Here is a 19,256-nt window from a genome sequence, read left to right as displayed (position 1 = left end):
AGTTCTTCTGCCATTTTTCAACTTGGTATATGTGTGAGCAAGATTTGACATTGCAGCACTGAATCTAATACAAAATCTTGTGACGCAGAGGCTGAGCTGCGAATAGCAGTGGGTACGAACATCGCACACAGGTTCGCTTCGCTTCTCTATGCAACAGCAGCAGGCTCAACCTTCTCATTGTGAGTGTCCAATAAAAAATATTTATTAGCACCACAGAATTTGTTTTAAAATTTCATTAAAGTTATACTTCTTGCAGATACGAACTTTTGTTCTTCCGTGTTGATTTCCTCGACGCGGCGTTCGAGGTTAGCTTAAGGCTCCCCCCCCGCTCTTCCACCGACTAGCTGGCTAAGGGGTCGCGGACGTACCGGTGTTCGTCAGGGGGGTCGCCACAAGTAAAAGGTTGAGAACCGCTGGTTTAATGTAATATCAAAGCCACAATGGTGGTAGATTTAGGTTTAGGGTGTTCTCACATGAACTAAAAAAAATCAAATCTGATTACTGTGTCATCTACTTTTATTTATGAATTAATCAGTTGAAGGACCAATGCATTTAGGAATTTTTTTTTTTTTAAAGTGGAACATTGCACAATCACTAAAATCTGTTAAGTTACACAAATTGACCCCAAAGTGTGTGAATAGCAAATTAAATTTCTTTTTTTGGAATGTCTTTTAGAGAAATAATTAGTACCTGCATAAATATGTTTGTATGAAAGTTTGTGTTATTCCTAAGTAAAAAGTGTGTCTGCAACAGCATAGGTGTGGAAGAAAAATAGGATTTATTTACATGCTATGATAAAAAATGTGAAACACCAGTTATTTGTAAACATTGTCTTTGAGTCACCTAGCATTTTGCTGCAGTGTGGTGAAAATATTATGCAGACATGAAAGCGGAGCTGTTTTAATCCTTAGAGACTCACAGCAGATAAACTACAGTAGCTTTCACTAGTAGAGCATGTGATGACTCTAAAATAGTTGATCATGAATTGTTAAGCAGCATTATCCCGACACATCCACCTCAATCAGAAACACCTTGTGTGTTCACATGTATATGTATTATATGCACACTACAAAATGAAGCATACAAAATAATAACTGCATCTTTTGAAGATTAATCTGTAGATGTGTTACAGGCCAATAATTTTAAGAAACTAACATGAAGCTTCAATCATTTTATAAGGAAAAAAGTATCAATAACTATCTGCTGTGCAATGAGCAATACACGTGTATAAATTATATATCAACCAAACCCCCCAATTGAGCAAATTAGGATTGTATATATTAGATTACACCACTCAATATGTAAAATTTATCGGCTTGTTCCAAACATCAAATATCTTTTTTTGTTTAAAAAAACGAAGTAGGAGATACAGCTTAAATTTCAAAAGCAATCCCATGCACCAACTAAGATACCCAGACTGTTGAAAAATTTTCATTTACCATTCAGTTCTTAACCAGTAAAGGTCATCCCACGACCTTCTTCAGGTCGTAAGGGAATAGTGTTAGATACTTTCCCTTTTCCTGGGGCCAGTTTTACATGAGGCTGGTGCCCTCCGTGCTGACCTTCCCCAACTCTCTTTAGACTCGGGTACCCATTGCCTTCAGCTGGGTCTACTGGGAGAAGTAAACTTAATTAACTGGCTACTTCCATATCAAACCACACCTCTCAGTTTGAACTCCAGAATTCTAACCACTTGGCTATCTGCTTCCCTAGACTTGTTTGCAACTATGTCCACCACAGTTGTTTAGAACTTTATAAACTACCACCAAATATGCCTGCACTAATGTCCGTAAAATTTTTGTCAGTTGCTGTGCACTGCTAGACATAAAGCACTTGCTTAAAACCACACCTGAGTCCAAACATTTAATGCTGGTCAGACTAAACAGTTCAGTTTTATAAAAGAAATTTGGAGAGCAATTATCTTTGATAAGTAACTAACTGGAAGAATCATTTCACAGGTCCTGATCAGATTTATAAGGCAGTGACAAAACGTTTCCACATAAGACTATTTAATGATCATGTCCTGTTGCCTGTTATTTTCCAAATTAACATGGACTAAATCTATGATCACTTTGATGGTTTGCTAATCTTGTTAACAAACTTCCGCCTTCCCCGATATTAACAGTGCAGATGTTGCATTGAGTATCAAAGGTGACAAAGATGTATGCATTATTTATATAAAAAGAAAATGAAAAATTAATTTAACTGTTTGAGTAAAAGTCTAGGGTCATGTGCACAATACAAGATTAGGTGCTTCCTGGATAACATAAAGTAATAAAAAAAGCTCTTTAAAAAAGCAGTTCAGCCTGTGCCTCATAACATCCACCTGGCCCGTTTGTTTGCTTCTGATGGTTCTACCTTTACTTCCAGCAGAACTGCAAGTATCAAAGTTTTTGAGAAATGAATAACTATTCAAATTCTGGTTTTAAATGTTAGCCATTAATTAAGAGAGGGGATATAGTGTTTTCACTAAGTAGGCAACTAAGGCTGAATTATCCCAGCTAAGTAGCCGGCCCTGTAAACAGATGTCACATACAGAAAAAGAACGTGCCCAAAACAAGATCTGAATCTGGGACAGCCAATCCTTATTACATGAACCACTATTTAAGAAAAACCATGGCACCTGAAGATATTAACAAAAACATTTTCAATCGGCAAAATTCTTTAGTGTTAGTTAAGCTTGAATATGCAATGCAGCTCTATTTTATAATGTGTGTAATAGGTACATACAGTACACATACTGGCTCTAGCTGAATATAATAGTCTCTTCTGAAAACAAATTTCATGCAATAAATTCAGTCTTGCTTTCAGCACCTATATAGCTAAAAGTATATACATATTAACAGAGTAAATCACCAGTAAAATGATTACAAGGATAATAAGTTGATCGCTTAATATATCTTACAAAGATTAATTGCATCAGAATTTTGTGTAGAGACCAGACATTATTTACATACAATATAATTTGAACACATGCACCAAAATATTGCAGCCAGCGCAGTGCTGCTTTAATGTCCAAGGTAAATGTCTGCCAAATGGTAATGTAAGCACAGATTCTTAATCCGTTTACCATTCTCACCGAAACTCTGTGATCTCTACATTTCCTGAACAATGACAGCCTTAAGTGTAAGGCACCTTCCATTTCAAGAGCAATAAACACAAATATGCTATATAATAAGTTTTTCTTCTATAACCATTTTGCCTCCATCATCTGATGCTGAGTGCAAAATATAAAGACGTTAACACAAATAGTATAAATTAAAAACAAGTTGAAAAAAATATGCCTTCAACCATTTTAATGTAACAGCTCAGTTTCAGACAAGGAGTCTTTCAATGTATTACATGAAATAATTTTTACAGCTTTGTATAGCTCAGGAGCCGTAGTTATGAAGTGAGGGCAGGTTGTTGCCATGGGGAACCCAAGAAAAAGTGTCTTGTTTCCAAAATTATAAAGATCCCTCGAATGCTGTTTCATGTTTATCTCTGGGCACATTTGCTACCGCTCCAGGGGCAAAACAATATTTCCAGGGTCTGAACATTGCTTTATAATTTTGGAAACAAGATGCTTTTCCTTGAGTTTCCCATGTTGCCCCAAGCCAATGACTTGGCCTTGCTTTATTATAACTACTGCCCCTGGTTTTACAATTTACTTGAATATTGATACATATTGTAAGCTGTCATTTTGATATTAATACATATTGTTAGCTGTCACTTTTACAGCTGTTTGCCTGGAGTAGATGCAGTTTAACAATGCTGTGCAGTGTCTGCAAAAATACATGAACTAATGCCTAGCAAATATGTTTGCCTTTGATGCTCACTGTTTTATACTGAAAAATGGAACATTTATGATGCATGTAAGAGCGTTATCTTGAGAATCTCTCTTCTTGCAGAAAGTAGGTCGTTTAACCCATAGACACTGTCACAAACCAGCAGCTGACTGAGGGCTGGAGAGTCCTCATGTTCAGGGCATATCTCTCTAAATTTTATTTTTATCTTTTGCCTCATGTACCTGCAAGTTCAGTTATACAGCATTTACGAAAAATGGATAAGCTAAACATCTTTCCTTGCAGTAATGCTTCTCAACAAGCAGAGATCCAGTAAGACTCTACATGAGCAGTGCAAAGCCCATCTTTAGAGACTTAAGTTGTGACTCTTTCAAAATTGAGACATAACCTCTGTAAAAATTGTGAAATTGTTCCATCACTCAGTTTTCAAACAATAGACCATCTAGACGGTCTTCCTAGAATCCAAATTCATTTAAAACTATATACTGGCTAAAAGAAATGTTGCAGTGTCAAATGGAAGAATAAGGACATCAAGATATAGAAGATTGCTATAGAGCAAAGCAAAGAGACTGTGGTATGTTTTTCTTCTTTCAAAGCCAAATCAATTGATGATGGTCTTTGCCTCTATCAACAAATTTAACATACCAAGTGATGAAAGAAAATGCACATTACAAAGCATCAGTTTGTGTCTAAAAAATATATAAAACATTATCACACTTAAAATGGTTGCAGCAAGAGCACTTGTGTCAGGACTGGTGTAGTATATTCAGCTTCAGTAGTGCTCTGGGTGATGCTGAAGATGCTAGGTAAGCTGCAAAGGGTCTGTATGGATGCTCTCAGTTACACAACTGTCTCTTTCCATGAAAAGCTTGTCTAGAGATGAGAATGAAGGCTGGAGTTTTCTGGCTTCTTTTTCAGGCGACCATTTTGTTTCTGGCATGCCATAAGGCGCTGCTTGATTGGTCTTCTCATTAAGTGGACGACGATCTCCAAGGTTATGGCTTCGGCGTCTATGTCTGCATGGGGTAATCACTTCCTCAATGGATTCCATTAGAGAGGCACTCAAATCTGTGTTCGGGTTGCCAAGGGGACTGAAAATAAGCTCTGACTTTTTAATAACTTTTGTGACATCTGCAGAGGTACAGTTTTCATTATTAGATGACTTAAAATTTGCAGCACAGTCAGCAGTGAAAGATGCTTGCTGGAGCTCTTCAGAACAAGTTTCTGGAGACTGAACATCGTCAACACCTATTCCCTGATGTAGCACCAGTTTTTTGGAAGGGTTTTTATCATTTGATGGAACAACTTTGGTCATTAGAGTTTCTTCTCCCTGACTTCGCTTGGAAACTTTCCGAGCCAGCTCACGATAATGTATTTCTTTTTCGTTATCTTTTGCAAAGATGGTGGGTATCCTGACTGGAGACATGCGACGCCTGCGAGTGAAAGAGGTAAAAAAATGTTGAGATCTGACTGGCTTATCTAATGAGGGGTAATCAATGCTGTTTATGACCTGAATGTTAGCTGCAACATGTCCAGCCTTAGTTTCTTTGATATGAGCAATGCTGTCGTGTTTTTGAAGGTGGAATTCAGCATGCTTCAAAATGGAAGTCTTGGGTCGACCATTATGCTCACTCTGACTGAAACCCTGGCCTAAAACTAGCTCCTGTCCTTCTTTGCAGTGGTTTTTATCTAATGATTCAATCTTAGAAATTTTGAGTGTCACTAAGTCTGCCTGGGACTTCTCTGTTTTTTTCTCACAAGTCTGCCGCCTGCAGGAGTGATTGTTTCTATTCACTGCCACTATGTCCATACTTCGGCATGATGCCCTGTAAATGTCCTTGTGGAATGCAATACCACCCGATTTCTGGGGTGACCTCAGTGGGACAGAAACATCTTTAACATGATGAGGAACTTCTGCATCCTGAAGAAAACCAGCCCTGGTCAGAAGTCTGTGAGTTTCAGCTGAGATCTGAAGATTGGGGATAAAATTGAAGTGCCTCTCAGACCCAACAGTATGCAGACTGTGAGAGCGTTTGGGAGGGCAGTCTTCTCGAGACTTGGTGTGCAGCTTATCATCAGATGCACACTTGGTAGCCTTGCGGAGAATATTGTTGTCAGCTGACTTGGAAATTTCCTTGTCTTTTAACATCTTTGACTTTGATATTTCTTCCTTGGAGTCTACTTTAGATAGGTTTTCTTGCAAAGAAAACTGGTCGTCGGGAAAAGCTGTTGCACTCTCTAGCATTGAGCCCTTGCCACTGTCTGAGGAAATTGTTCTCTCCATTACCCTGACGTGACTGCTGACAGATGTTTCTGAAGCAGAGCTGATGAGGTAATCAACACTCGTGGATGGCTGAAGTAGTGGAGGAGCATTAACTGACACGCTGGAGCCACAGTAGCCTAAGCTAAGAACTGATGCTTCATCATCAGACTGGAGGTTAGTGCAGGAGAGTGCGAGTCCCTTTGGGTTGTGAATGACTGTCCCACCAGATATAGTGGAGAATCCTGCTTCGGACTCTGTATCAGAATCAGAACTGTCATCAGCTGCTGTCAGCAAGTTCTGACTGGCAATGCAATCATCACAATCGAAGCAGTCTTCAGCTATCATTGTTCGATCACCAAAGCTAGACTGCTGAGGTTCACTCAAGGCAAGAGAACCATTGTAGGAACAAAACCTGTTTCGTCTGCATTCACTACGGTCTGGTCAGTAAAGCCACATTGTTGGGGATCAAATAAAGCTAGCGAACTGTCATCTGGCACTCTCTCCAGCCTCTACATGTGTGAATGTTATTACACTCTCTCTGTGTTCTGCTTGCAACCCATCCTCTTTTGTGGCTTGGGCGTCAGTGGTATGAGAAACCTTTTGATCACTCACCATCTCCACACTAGGAACTGTAGCAGGTATTAGGCAGCTGATATCTGACTTGTCAAAACTTCGACGAAGCTTGCTCAGATTCTCAGGTTTACCCCTTAGCAGCCCATTAGTGATGGTGTTAGGCTGCCCACGTCTCAGCAAACTATCTGTCAACCCTGGCCATTGCATCCCTGCACCTTCCTGTAATTTAAGTGGGTCAGCGGTGGTGACCCTGCTGCAAGTTTCTACAGATTCAGACTGTACAGATGTGGATTCAGAGTAGATCAAGACAGTATATTTATCCTTGCCCCCAACTTCATCATCATGAGCAATAAAACTTTGATTTAGTGCATTGTGTACACTTATGTTTGATGAAGTCGATGCATCGTGTAGTTTCGATGAGGACAGAAGATGCAAGTCTTCTGCAAGAGGTATGGATGAGGTGATCTCAGAAACTGCCATGTTGCCAAGCACACTGGCAGGATTTTTCAAGTGCTTACCAATCTTTCGCTTTCTTTCAGGACCAGCAAAATCCTGTGACAAATAAAGCAGAAAAGTGTTATTCATATCCACTGCTTAAAACATTTTATTTCTAAAATTTTATCTTTCTAAAATTAAAAGGATTGAACCTTAGTAGGACTGCAATATAAACACTCACCAGAAACTTAAACTAATATGAGTGACCTCACCTTATCTTTGACTCCACTAAGACGCTTGAGAAGATGTTTCGCTTTGCCTGACCTATGACACAGGTGGGTGTTGTTTCTATGTGAAGCAAAAACAGACATCGATGAAACAAATTTGTGGTGGCATTTTCTTTTAAAATTGGGGCATGGTTACAACCAAGAGGTAAATGCACATTAAGGTAGCACACATATTCACACTCTTTAACACTCACATGCATGCACATGTGCACACACAGAGCAGACTTCTTACTTATTCCAATCCATTCTGAATTATATTTAATTAAAAGATAATCTAAGTGCAGAAATAATATGACAAAAGTACTGCAAAGAGTTCAACAAATTGTAGGACATAACCAATTTTGTGAGCATAATTCAACTGTATGCACCATGCTTTAGAAAATATGCCCACTGAAAAGTAACAACTTGTAAAACAATTTAAACAAAAAATGGTCATAAATATCTGTGATTAAAATAAACCAGCACAAGGTCATCAAAATGTAATAAGAAGCGCATAAGACATTCTGATACTTCTCTAGTTATTAATGAGTCGCTTGGGTCATCAGAAAAAAAACAAAAACAAAAAATCAAACTACCTTTTAGTTTTATTGCTGCTGGCGGGGCTCAACAAACCCAGCCTTTTGTGAACGGTCCAATTATTATTGTTAGGTGTGGTGGAAAAATCAAGATGGTGTTTGTCAGGAAGGGCAAATCTAGGGGTATCTCCACCTGCCTGCATTGCTCTCTCTGTCACAAGATAAAAAGACCAGTAAAATAAGATGACCCATCACATAAAAATAGTATCACTGTCTTGTAGCGCTGGAAAGTCCAATTTTGCTGTTTCTTCTCGACTATTCAGCCAGAAAGGAAAAAAAAAAATAATGTATGCAATAAAACTTTGATTAACAAGGCTGAATTTTTACACAAACAAAACCAAGAAATGTTGAGGATGGTTAGGGTTGGTGTTTTTGATCAATATGGTATACCCTTTATCAAGTAATTACTAAGTAAATTTCTTTCAAACCTTACATTTTAAAAAAAAAAAGAAAGACATTTAGCTATCTAGATATGGATTTCAAGAAAATTCTTGTACTAAAAAAAGCTTCACTTGTTGCTAAAATATAGCAACCATTAACTAAATCAAAATCATCTAAATATGAGGCAGATCGTCCTTATGTTTTAGCGTGTAGTTTTCAAGTTCTTTGGTCAGCCCACATAACATCAGGTTTCATCCGGACAGCTCCCTCTGTCCATCCAGCAATAAGTGTGCCCCATTTACTAGATTGCAAAAGTTGAGCGATGAGCCCTGAATCTGTAGTCTATTCCCAACATAGAACTATTTACACTCTACTCTCTTTACAGCCAGCTGTTAGACCTTCATACTTCCAGAATAGATATGACCATAATCAGAAATGTTGGCAACAGTGATGATAGGGAAAGGGATTACAAGAAATCTATGCTCCATATGTCCATTATTTAATGGTCATGTATAAACAGATTAAGTCTGTAGCAAGTATGGACAGTTTGACTGCCTAACTGATGTTTAGTTGATGCAGTATACAGACCTCAAGATGCAGTAGCATAAAAAGGAAATCTAAATACCAATTTTCTTTACCAGTGGTGTTTCATGATAAGCTGAAATGCTAACCTAAAGATCCAGCAAAACTGCAGAGCAAGAAGAAAGTAAGTTTTCAAAGCAAACTGCATGCAGAAAATGAATACAACAGTAAGAACAGCGGTTCAAGAATCAAAGATTCTGCAGTCTAGTCTACATCAACATTATACAACACACAAATGGCAGAGAACAGAAGAACAAAACTGTAGTGATGCCAGAGAGAAGCGTTGCTGCAAGTACAGGCATGAACACTGACAGTTTGAAGTAGGTGGCCAGAGGCAGAACAGGACCTGCAAACACCTGCAACACAAATCCACTTGCCAGCAAGAAAACAGCAGCAATCTCACCAGTGTACATCTTTGTATCCAATACCTAGTGTTTCGCACTCTGTAAAAACATGCATAAACCACATAACAAAAATACAAATCCAGCAAAGAAACTTTGGCAAGGGATCTGAACATGTAAACAATTTGGCATAAAGAGTTTTAGTCAAAGGTTTTATGGTGTAAGGTTGGTTTTTTTTTTAAACAGATAGATTAAAAACCTAACATTTTATGTTTAAATGTTACATTTTATGATTAATGTCTCCAAAATAATATTCATTTTAATTTATTCATCCATTCATCCCTTAACTAGTACCAGTTATGCTAGTTGTCAGGGGAGGAAAAAAACTGGACAGAGGCAACAGTTGACAACACATGCCATTTAGGGAGATTACACTTTGCTCTAACTACCTTGTCTTTCCCCCCCTTTATGGAGTAAGCCACTCACTGAACAGCTGGGTCAGCAAGGCCAAGTATGCTGTCTCACACAGGTACTGACTCGGTAAGTGTGCATGCTTACACTTCATGTTGCTGAAACCACTAGGCGTTCTCCTCCAAACCAACTATGCTTCAACAAGCATTTAGTCCTCAATCCTTTTTTTTTTTAATATTGTTTGTTCTGTCCAGTCACTTGATTTAGTCATTTGTCTATTGGGAATAGATTACCACATGTTTACAGACGACACACAATAACAGGCATGGCAACCTACTCCACAACTTTTTCTAGAATACACAAAACTACTGAATCAACCAAAGCATAGATTCAACAAAATTAAACATGTAAAGAAAACCAAAATTTAAGGAAGCAGCAGAACGACACATTCTTTTAAGCTCAGAAAATATAGTACCTTCACCTTTCACTATAAGAATAATACTATCACACCAAGCAATACAGTCCCTTCACCTTTCACTTTTAGAATAATACTATCACACCAAGCAATACAGTCCCTTCACCTTTCACATTTAAGAATAATACTATCACACCAAGCAGAGTATACAAATGCTGCTTATCTTTTCCAATATAATTTTTCACATTTTTTGTTTTGGGTCTATTCTTTACCAGTCAATGGCAAACAAAGTGTATGATTTTGCACAAATTTTAACAGAAACACTGGTTATTGCTGCCTCAATATTACACTGAATGAATAATGCTGCTAAAGACATTATACCAACCTAGTTCAGGTCTGCGGGCTGAGGCTGGTGTGAAAGGTGTGGCACCAAGAGCTGAGCAATAAGGCAGCTGCTCCAAAATTGCCTTCCTGTGCATTAGAAATACACTTAGTCATTGATAAAGCTGACCAGACACAGCATGTTTCCTGACATGTTTATGGATGTTCTTAATTTGTATGCCGTTCAAACATTTATATTTACCCCCCTAGAAAAAAAATTCCTAAGATAAGATCAAAAGGAAAAACTTATAAACTAATTTAGTTTTCCTTAAAAACTGTGAAACATACAATTGATATGTATTTTTTTTAAATGACCAAGGTTAACTCACGCTCAGCATTTACACAAACTATAAATAAACATTTCTTACTTCTTAGTAGAGGAAAATGGAATCCCATCTGTTGATGCTTTGCGTTTGCGTAACACAGGAGTGGCAGGCACAGCAACAGAGAGAACTCCTGTAGGGACAGATTCCTTTGTTGCTGGTTTGGGCAAGGTATGTGACTGAGAGAGTAACTGAGAAGTCAGACCATGCTCATCAGGCAGGCCACTTAAAGTACTGGACAGACTACTGGAAGTACTGGATGTGGTTAGATTGTTCTTGCCTTCTGTGCTGCGACGTAATTTGGACAAACCTCGTCCAATCGAACTAACTAAACCTATGGCAAAACATACATATATAGCATAAAAATCAAGCTTGAAAAAGTAAAATACTGCTCAGAAAATAACAAAAAGTATAGATATTCTAATACTCCATTTTGTACAGAAATTAAGATGCAGCAATAATGATTAGATATCTCTAAAGCAATATAAGTGCATGTGTACTAAAAATGCATATTTTGGCACAATTTGAAAACAGATCTGATCAAATCTGCATCTTAATCATGAATGGCTTAATTGGCATTTTTAAAAAAGACAAAATTCATCAAATAGATAAATTTCAATATTACACTAAAAAAAAAACATGAAATATTTAGAATGCACAACACAAAAAAGCGGTGAAGAATAAAACAGAAAAAAAATGTACCCCCCCCCCCCCCCCCCCACACACACGGACGTGCCGCCGGAACCGGACGTGCTTTCAACAAAAATCTTTCTACCTTGCAAAGAACCACTCCGTTTACGTTGCTTCTTCCTGGCCTCCTTAGCGTCCTCCAGCATATTATCATCACTGCCATCAAGCTCATCCTCAGTGCCAAAACACTCCGTCATGAGACAGGTACGCTGGTACAAACTTTCTGATACCACACCAATGCGTTGCGCATGGACAATAAGCAGTTCTACAATACTAGTCTGGACCTGTAGAAGTTTCTCCTCTGTTGCATTCATCTTTTGACTTCGACTGTCATCAAAAGCATGAGGTATGAGCATCTATTATCTGATTTCTTTAATGATAGGCAGTACTATACGTCAGTAACTACACACCACTACTTGTATTATTTTAACAATGACAACCACATAACTTTTATGGCACTTAGATTTTTATACTGTATTCAACTTATTCTTGCCGAGTGAGGGTTTGCTGTGCCAGCAAAGTATGGAGCTTTTAACCATTTACTTTCAAATCTTCGAGGTGAAAAATGTAGCACCCTTGTCTGAGAAGGATATGTGAGCATATTATACAAGATACATGTCATGTTTCTAACATTATCAGTTTAGCCAAAACCATCCTACTTTATTTTAAATGCACATGGTCACACAATCCTGCATGACCATGAAATATCTTACTTAGCCTCTTCAGTTTAAAGAAACTGGCAGAAACAACTAAGTGTGTCTCCTAGATTATGTTCTGCTAAAAAATGCTATTAAAAAGCAAAAATAGTTCACCTATTTACATGGATGATGTTGGGAGCCAGCACAACAGCCAGGTTACTGCAGTCCATTTTGTTGTGCTCATAGTGCTCTGACAGGTGTGACAGCAATCCCATGGTGAAGCGCAAAGTGCTTAAGTGTTCTGGTGGCAACAACAGGCACAGCAGCAACATGGCTTCTACCTGCACAAGCAGGTAAAATGTACACAAACACTTTAGTGATGGTTTAGAGAATTTGTTAAGACATTATATTAACAGCAACTTTGCAATAATAAAGGTCCCAAATGATTAAAGCAGACTATACAAATCATAAGTAATGAAATCATGAAGTAAACACCTATTTTATTTGACAAGAAGAGTGATGTCCCATCGCCTAACTGCCTGAAGGGGGCGAGCTCTCTGTCGTTTTGTTTTGTCAATGGATCTATGCCAAGTTTTAGCATATTTTACCAATGTATGATGTTTGTTGCACCGTTGTTCTCTGTTCTGCACTGCTTGTGCTGCGTCGTTTGTGATAAGATGTGTTTCTGGTGTGTAGTAGTGTTCGATTCGTTTGGAGAAGCAGTTAAACGTCTATGAAAAGCTGTGAGAAGACCGGCAGCTGTGCAGTGTTACACCAGTACAGTAAGGCACCACAGGATAACAAAAGAAAAAAAGGCACTAGAACCGACAGAGATGTGCAACAGTCTTAGGTCATCTCTCATCTTTTGGCTTGGTCAGCTGTATAAGGACTACACACAGGACTGCAAGAAAAAGAGTAATGCAGTGACAGTATCTGGGAGTTGCCAGCTTCTTTCTACCCAACCACAGCAAACATCGTCCATTGATTCCAGACTCTGTCTTTGTGTCTGAAGAGTTTACTGAGATTTAGATGACATTATCCGACAATGATAGGAAGACGGTGTTCAAAGAAAAGTTGGTGGTTACCAAGAGTCAGAGCTCAAGTTCTGTGACAAGGCCATTGCTTTGCTTCTGCTGTCAAGGCATTGCACAAAATTATTCATTTGTTTGGTGTGAGTCTGTATCCTGAGGTTTTCAAGTCCATACAACAGAACCTAACCACTACCTACATCACAGTGACATGTCTTCCGTATTCATCTGTTCCCTTGCTTTTACAAGTTGCACCCCTTCTTCCTGTAGGGCCCGCTGGATCCTATCAGGTTGGATCACTAACAAAAAGGGAAATGCCTGTTCTATGGCACCTAGCAATAACATTTTTTTACTTCTTCTATTAATATGATATATTAATTAATATTATTTAATTATTACTATATATATAAATTAATATGATGTGCTTGCATGACTATATGTAAGGCGCCTTGAGTCAGGCCGATGCTGGAAAAAGGCACAAATGTGCTATTTATTTATTATTTACATTTCAACTTGCTTGTCCCTTGTGTGAACCAATAAGGCCATAATAAAATGTCTCTTCTGCGCTGGCCTGTAAACTTCCCGTGTTTAGAAACATAATCTTATTACCCTTGCTAATCACAGATTTTTATAAATCAACATGCAGAATGAGATGATAAAAAACCTTGTTAAAAAGATATCAAAATCTTATTTTGTTTCCACTGCCTATCCATGTCTGTCTCTTGCTTGTATGTTGGTAATATCATATAATTTTGTTATAAATATCTTAGGTATTATAAGCAGCTGAAAACTTGAGTAAATAACAGTCAAGTATAAACACATAAGTTCACAAAGGTTCTGAAGGAAACAAGACACAGTTGGCAAAACCTCTGCGGTGCTAAAAATGATACATACACACATCAACACAGTGTTAGCAGAATAACAATTGGTTAACCTGGTCTGGTGGTGGAAGGTAATATGTGCGCACAAAGCAGTCATGGTATGTGATGGTAAGTAGTGGCTCTGGCAGCTCACGAAAGAACTGCTTGATAAGGCCTGTTACATCATGCATATTCTCAGACTGAAGTTTCTGTCCTTCCTCTATCTGTTGCTAATGACAAAAATAAGATGTATTCATTATGCCAAGAGATATTCTGTGAAATGCTGTCAGTTGATGCTTATGACACTTTCTGACCCAACACTGCCTATTCTGTGCCTATTTGAGTATTGTTTCTGTGGCAGAAAAGGCTTATTCAAAATTTGCAAAGTAAACTTTCTATATAATTTTCCCAATAAAATATAGTTTTCTTCCAAGAACCATTTTTATGATACAACAGAAAAAAAATCAGGTTTAGCCACACCTTCAGTTCCTTTTGTCTGTTAATGGAACCCGACTTGCGGAATATTCCCTCAGCCATACTGTTCTTCCTGATGATTTCTGCTGCATCTACCAGAAACCTATATAATATCATACAAAATGAACAAAAAAAACTTTTTTTTTCTCCAAAAAAATGTAAGGTTTTTAAGAAGATTTTCCTAAGCCCATGATGGTTTTGCTTTATATTTCCATGTCATGCTTCTTGTGTAAAGCAGATCAGTAGCCTAGCCAATGGTTAGTTATTGACTCATCTTGAAAATAAATACTAAGTTTTAAGAAATGACCAATCCTTTCTCACATGTTCCCAAGATTAACAGTCAACTTGCTTATTAATGAAAATCCATCTCACACTTATGCTTCCTGAGTGCAGACCACCTGCCTTTGAAATCAACTAAGCACAATATTACTATAAAAAAAAGAAATGTGCTTCATGTGCAAATGTATGCAAAATGGGATCTAAGTTTTAACATTGTATTGGCTGTGATCACTGCTAGTTATAAATCATCTCACTTTGGCACAAATCCACAGTCTGGTATAAAGGTGCTTGGAATAAATGACAGGTAATTTCCGAATATTCCTGCTGCCAGCATGCCATCCTGAGGATGACCAAATAAACACAAATGTAAAGATGATTTCCAAATTTTAAGTGATACATCTTAAGAGAATATATATGGGCCAGAGAGAATCAAAGTGTATGTTGAGTAATAATGTTCGGTACAGCATTCACTGCAGATTATCTCCTCAGCAAAACAAGTATATGTATATTACTTCCATATTACGACTGGATATTTTCAATGTTCCCAAATGCTAATTGATTACTTCTAATTAACATATGATTAATACAAAAGCACAACTAAATGCTTATTTTATTTCATTCAGTATCAGAAACACTGAAACTTGTTAAAACTGCTGGTTACCTGTGAGGAGTTGCGTGACTGGTTTAATTTCTTGGTTCTTTTGCTCTTTGGAACCTTGATCCCCAACTGCTTGAGGTCCTGTTTTACAAGAGTGCGCAGGTGCTTTAACTTATCTACGGAGTGAATGAGTCTTACGTTCTCCATTATGCTTGTTGTTTCTGAAAAAGACTCTTTTCCTGACTGTCTTAGAGCATTTCTTCCTTTCACTCCGACGCCATACTTCGCTTTAAAAGCTGCTCCCTTCAATTTGATTGGCTGAGGCCGCTACGGACCAGCAGTAGGGGACACCACTCCGCAGCCAAGACTTCCGGACTTGTCAACAGGGTTGTGGGTCGATGAGCCCGTCAGCTGCTGCGAAAAAAAGGCGGCAGACGCTTTACTTGGAAATGTAGAAATAATGAATAGTTGGCTCAAAGCCTTCCAGTGGAAATATGGAAATATTCTTACTGAAGTATTTAACACTTTTCATTGCAAAAATCAACTGGATGTAAAGGTAAGTTTCTTGGCGTGAAAATTAAGTCGCCATTCTCGTCTGCTCTTTCCTCGTAGTTTTGGTTGACAGTTTTGCGTACAATGTATTTCATTGTTTGTTTGTAGGGCTCTCTGTGGTCTTTTAAAATGAAAGAGTACAGTGTGAGCAAAAGAGTATAACTTATGTCATTCTTTCGTTATGATTTAAATGTAGAGTTTGCGCAAACTAGGAGAAAGTGTTGAAGGCTAGGTGCGGGGGGAGGGGGACTGGTTACTGAAGTAGTTGTCGATGCTGCTTCAGTATCTCTACCTTCGTAGGTAGCAGGCACCACACATGTTATGTCCTCTGAATCCGCAGCCTGTTCATTTAATATGCACGAGTTTCTGTGGACGAAAATGCATTTCCGGAAGTTGAAAACATATGAATGTAGCGGGGACGTGAAGAGAAACGTGAACGAGGGGGGAATCACGATGGGAGGGGGTAACGGTGTCTGTTGTGACGTCAGTGGATCATCGTGTGATCAATACGGCGATGGCGGCAGGTCTTCTTGTGCCAAGACCTTTATATGCGTCGTTCTTAGCTGACCTTACGTCCTTAATTTCAATACAGTTGTAGTTCTTTTCTGTAGTCAGTAAACTACTGCGTTCCACTCGCTATAGCTTGTCATCAAAGACCCCACAAAGCACATGGGCAGTACTCCAGCTCCCCGTCTTAAGTTAGACGTGGCTGCAAGCACAACTACGGTCTAAGTACAGCAGTAACATCACGAGTGCTCAAGAAAAGCCATGCATATGCAGTAAATCTCAGAGAAATCTTTGGGGACTAAATAAAGGATTTACTACCATCTAAACAAGCATGGTCAAAATGAAGTGTGATACACTGCCGCCTTTACAAGTATAATTAAAATGAAGCCTGATATACGGTCCTGCTTCACTGTGTTGGCAATTTACACTATGTCATAGCCCGAGTTACTCATCAGCTATTCAGGGAAATGGTAATTATCATCATCAAAGCATTTCCTTAAGTCATATTGTCATGCATATGCTTGTTCCTGCTTTGTGCGTGGTTTTTACATGTCTGAATAAATGGCTTTAATTATCACTATGAGTTTGTAACACTTAGGACACTTTGCACTATACCAGCATTATTATAACACCATTTATTTTATGAAAGCCATATATACATAATACTTATAATAAAAATTTAATTTAGATTATTTTAAATCTTTGAATTTTACATCAATAGTATTGAAGAATTCTTCTACTTTAGAAGGTGGAGTGAATAATTACTTTGATAATTAGGCTACTAATACTTGCTCGTAGTAGGCTGTGTATACATTTTTGTATTTATTTTATGTGTATGTGCATGCACATGTCACATGCATGTTTAAGTGCTTCTATGTGTACACTGAATTGCCTGAATAGGCAGTTTAAAAATATTATTTCTAGCAGTTATCATAACTAATACTTTAACATAGGCCAATAACTTCAGGATAGGAGAGTGTAGGCAGATAAATTTTATAGTATTGTGGAGCATATTAAAATCAATACATCTTGATATAGAATTTTGTTGGATGTGTTCATACAATACAATACAACTTTATTAATCCGCAAGGGCAATTACAGGTATGATGCAACGCCAGCACACTAGAGGGAAGATTATGTAGGAGATGAAAGGGAATAGATTCTGGCGACATACACACACACATGTGCGCACACACCCACTCATATAGTAACACAGCAACAGGAGGTTCAGTGGGCACCCCGCACAAGGTCACCTCAGGCTGACACATCATCACAGCTAGTGGAATTTAAGAAGTAAATGGAAACATTGAGGAAACAAAAAATTAGTGCCCTGTTGAGTACTAAAAATTATTCTTTTATGGTAAGGATTTTGGTCTGTTCTAAATAAAACTGGGGAAGCTATGGCCAACTAGTTAGGTATACTTGTTTTATACTCATGTGATGTAGTGAATTTCTCCCAGTCAACCCAGCAGTGGGGAATTGATACCTGACTATGTATGGAGTGCTTGAAGATGAGGCAGTGAGGGAGATGGGCACTGCCTCCACAAAAAACAGGCTTCAAGAATGTTATAGTATCTAACATTTCACTTCCCAGTGACCTAAAGGTTAGGGGATTATCTTTACCTTCTAAGTAAAATTTAATTTTTGTTTCAAAATGACAGACCATTTGTAAAGCTTAATTTAAATTTGTTTTTGCTGTCAAGTTTGTACAGTTTAGAGGGAATACATGTTGCAAGGTAAAGGACTTAACACTGTGCATCGAGGGTATTTAGTATTGACTGCATAATGCATACAGCTTCTGCATCAGCAGGAAGTTACCTAAGGTAGCTGATAGCTATTCATATTGACCATTTCTGTATCAATGGAGAATTTGTCATATTTTGCATTTTTTCCTGGCCTCTCCTTGACCATTCAACACTTCCTGGCGCTGTTTATAGCTCTCCTAACTGTAATTCTAACAATATTTGTTCAGTATTTATGTTTTCATTTCACCATTAAGATTTTATTGTTAGGATGTTAAAAATAAAACTATAGTGATGATATGCAGTAACACACTTTTGGCTTTTTGTTTTGTTTTGTTTTGTTTTGTTTTTGGATGTGTGCTTTTAAAGAACTCAGTGTTCATCACATAGAATCACTGTTTTAGATAAACTTCTGACAGCTTTATCTTCTGTGGTATTAGGCATTATAGAGGCTGAAGTGCTCAGAGACTGTGAACTGGTATTCAAGTTGTACAGGAAGTGGGTCTGTGCAGTCATAATCACAGTGCATCTTTCATGTGGCACTACAGCATGATAACTTGTCTAGCCCTGTAACAGGCATTACTATTGCTTTGCCACTTGCCCCAGCAGCATGCAGGCTGTGACACTTTCCTATCAATGTGGCCCTGATTGATTTGTGTGCAAGTCGACATCAGTGGTGGAGCTATAAATGGAATGCAGGATACTTCTTTTGACCTAGGCAGCAAATAACACCTTGAACTAGTTGTCCATAGATTCAGAAATCCTCCTGTAAGGGCTGCTATAAGGGGATCCACAATCTGTGGAATGGAAGAGGGAGCCAGAGGGAAAAAAACTTGTAAAGGAGGGAGGGGATCAAAGAAGTGGAACTGGTTGACAAAATTCATACACTTCAACAGGATGAAAATGCACAAGTCGTTTTGTTGGTGCCACTATGAGTTGATATATATTGCTGATTAAAGAGAAGATAATATTGTACATTGTGAAAGGATTCTTATTGTGTACTTCAGTAGCTGTCATAATTCCTGTTTAAAATATTATTTGTGTGGAAATAATTTCTATTTTCATTTGTTGCTAAGGTTCTTATTGGGAATATAATTCATCAGCTTTATTTGCCTATTTGTGTGCAAACTAACCAT

At 38.1% G+C, this 19,256-nt stretch overlaps 2 protein-coding genes across 7 annotated transcripts in view; one reads left to right on the top strand and one right to left on the bottom strand.

The window, feature by feature from the left end:
• Positions 1 to 573: 573 nt before the first annotated feature.
• On the bottom strand, positions 574 to 15,623 carry LOC112570270. Its single transcript, XM_025248651.1, has 12 exons — positions 15,383 to 15,623; positions 14,976 to 15,061; positions 14,449 to 14,545; positions 14,043 to 14,198; positions 12,255 to 12,421; positions 11,528 to 11,769; positions 10,798 to 11,086; positions 10,434 to 10,519; positions 7,919 to 8,069; positions 7,329 to 7,404; positions 6,537 to 7,173; positions 574 to 6,485 (listed from the first exon to the last, which is right to left on the bottom strand). The coding sequence occupies exons 1-12, from the start codon at positions 15,524 to 15,526 to the stop codon at positions 4,588 to 4,590; spliced, it is 4,029 nt and encodes a 1,342-aa protein (XP_025104436.1). The 5' UTR covers positions 15,527 to 15,623; the 3' UTR covers positions 574 to 4,587.
• Positions 15,624 to 15,700: 77 nt separating this feature from the next.
• The window catches only part of LOC112570243 (ras guanyl-releasing protein 3-like), a 48,474-nt gene continuing 44,918 nt past the window's right edge, over positions 15,701 to 19,256 (top strand). For all 6 annotated transcript variants that reach the window (XM_025248595.1, XM_025248591.1, XM_025248594.1 and 3 more), the window contains exon 1: positions 15,701 to 15,875. The gene's annotated coding sequence lies outside the window, so the exon portion shown is untranslated. The remainder of the gene's footprint in view (positions 15,876 to 19,256) is intronic.

Source organism: Pomacea canaliculata, linkage group LG8, assembly GCF_003073045.1.
Source record: "Pomacea canaliculata isolate SZHN2017 linkage group LG8, ASM307304v1, whole genome shotgun sequence".
NCBI classification, from domain to species: domain Eukaryota; kingdom Metazoa; phylum Mollusca; class Gastropoda; order Architaenioglossa; family Ampullariidae; genus Pomacea; species Pomacea canaliculata.
This window is presented reverse-complemented; position numbering and strand designations above follow the sequence as displayed.

Coding starts and splice junctions, on each gene's coding strand:
- LOC112570270 (XM_025248651.1), bottom strand. CDS start 15,526: ATGGAGAACGTAAGACTCATTCACTCCGTAGATAAGTTAAAGCACCTG. Junction 14,546..14,975: donor GACTGTGGATTTGTGCCAAA/GTGAGATGATTT, acceptor GATATTATATAG/GTTTCTGGTAGATGCAGCAG. Junction 11,087..11,527: donor ACGGAGTGGTTCTTTGCAAG/GTAGAAAGATTT, acceptor GTTTTGCCATAG/GTTTAGTTAGTTCGATTGGA.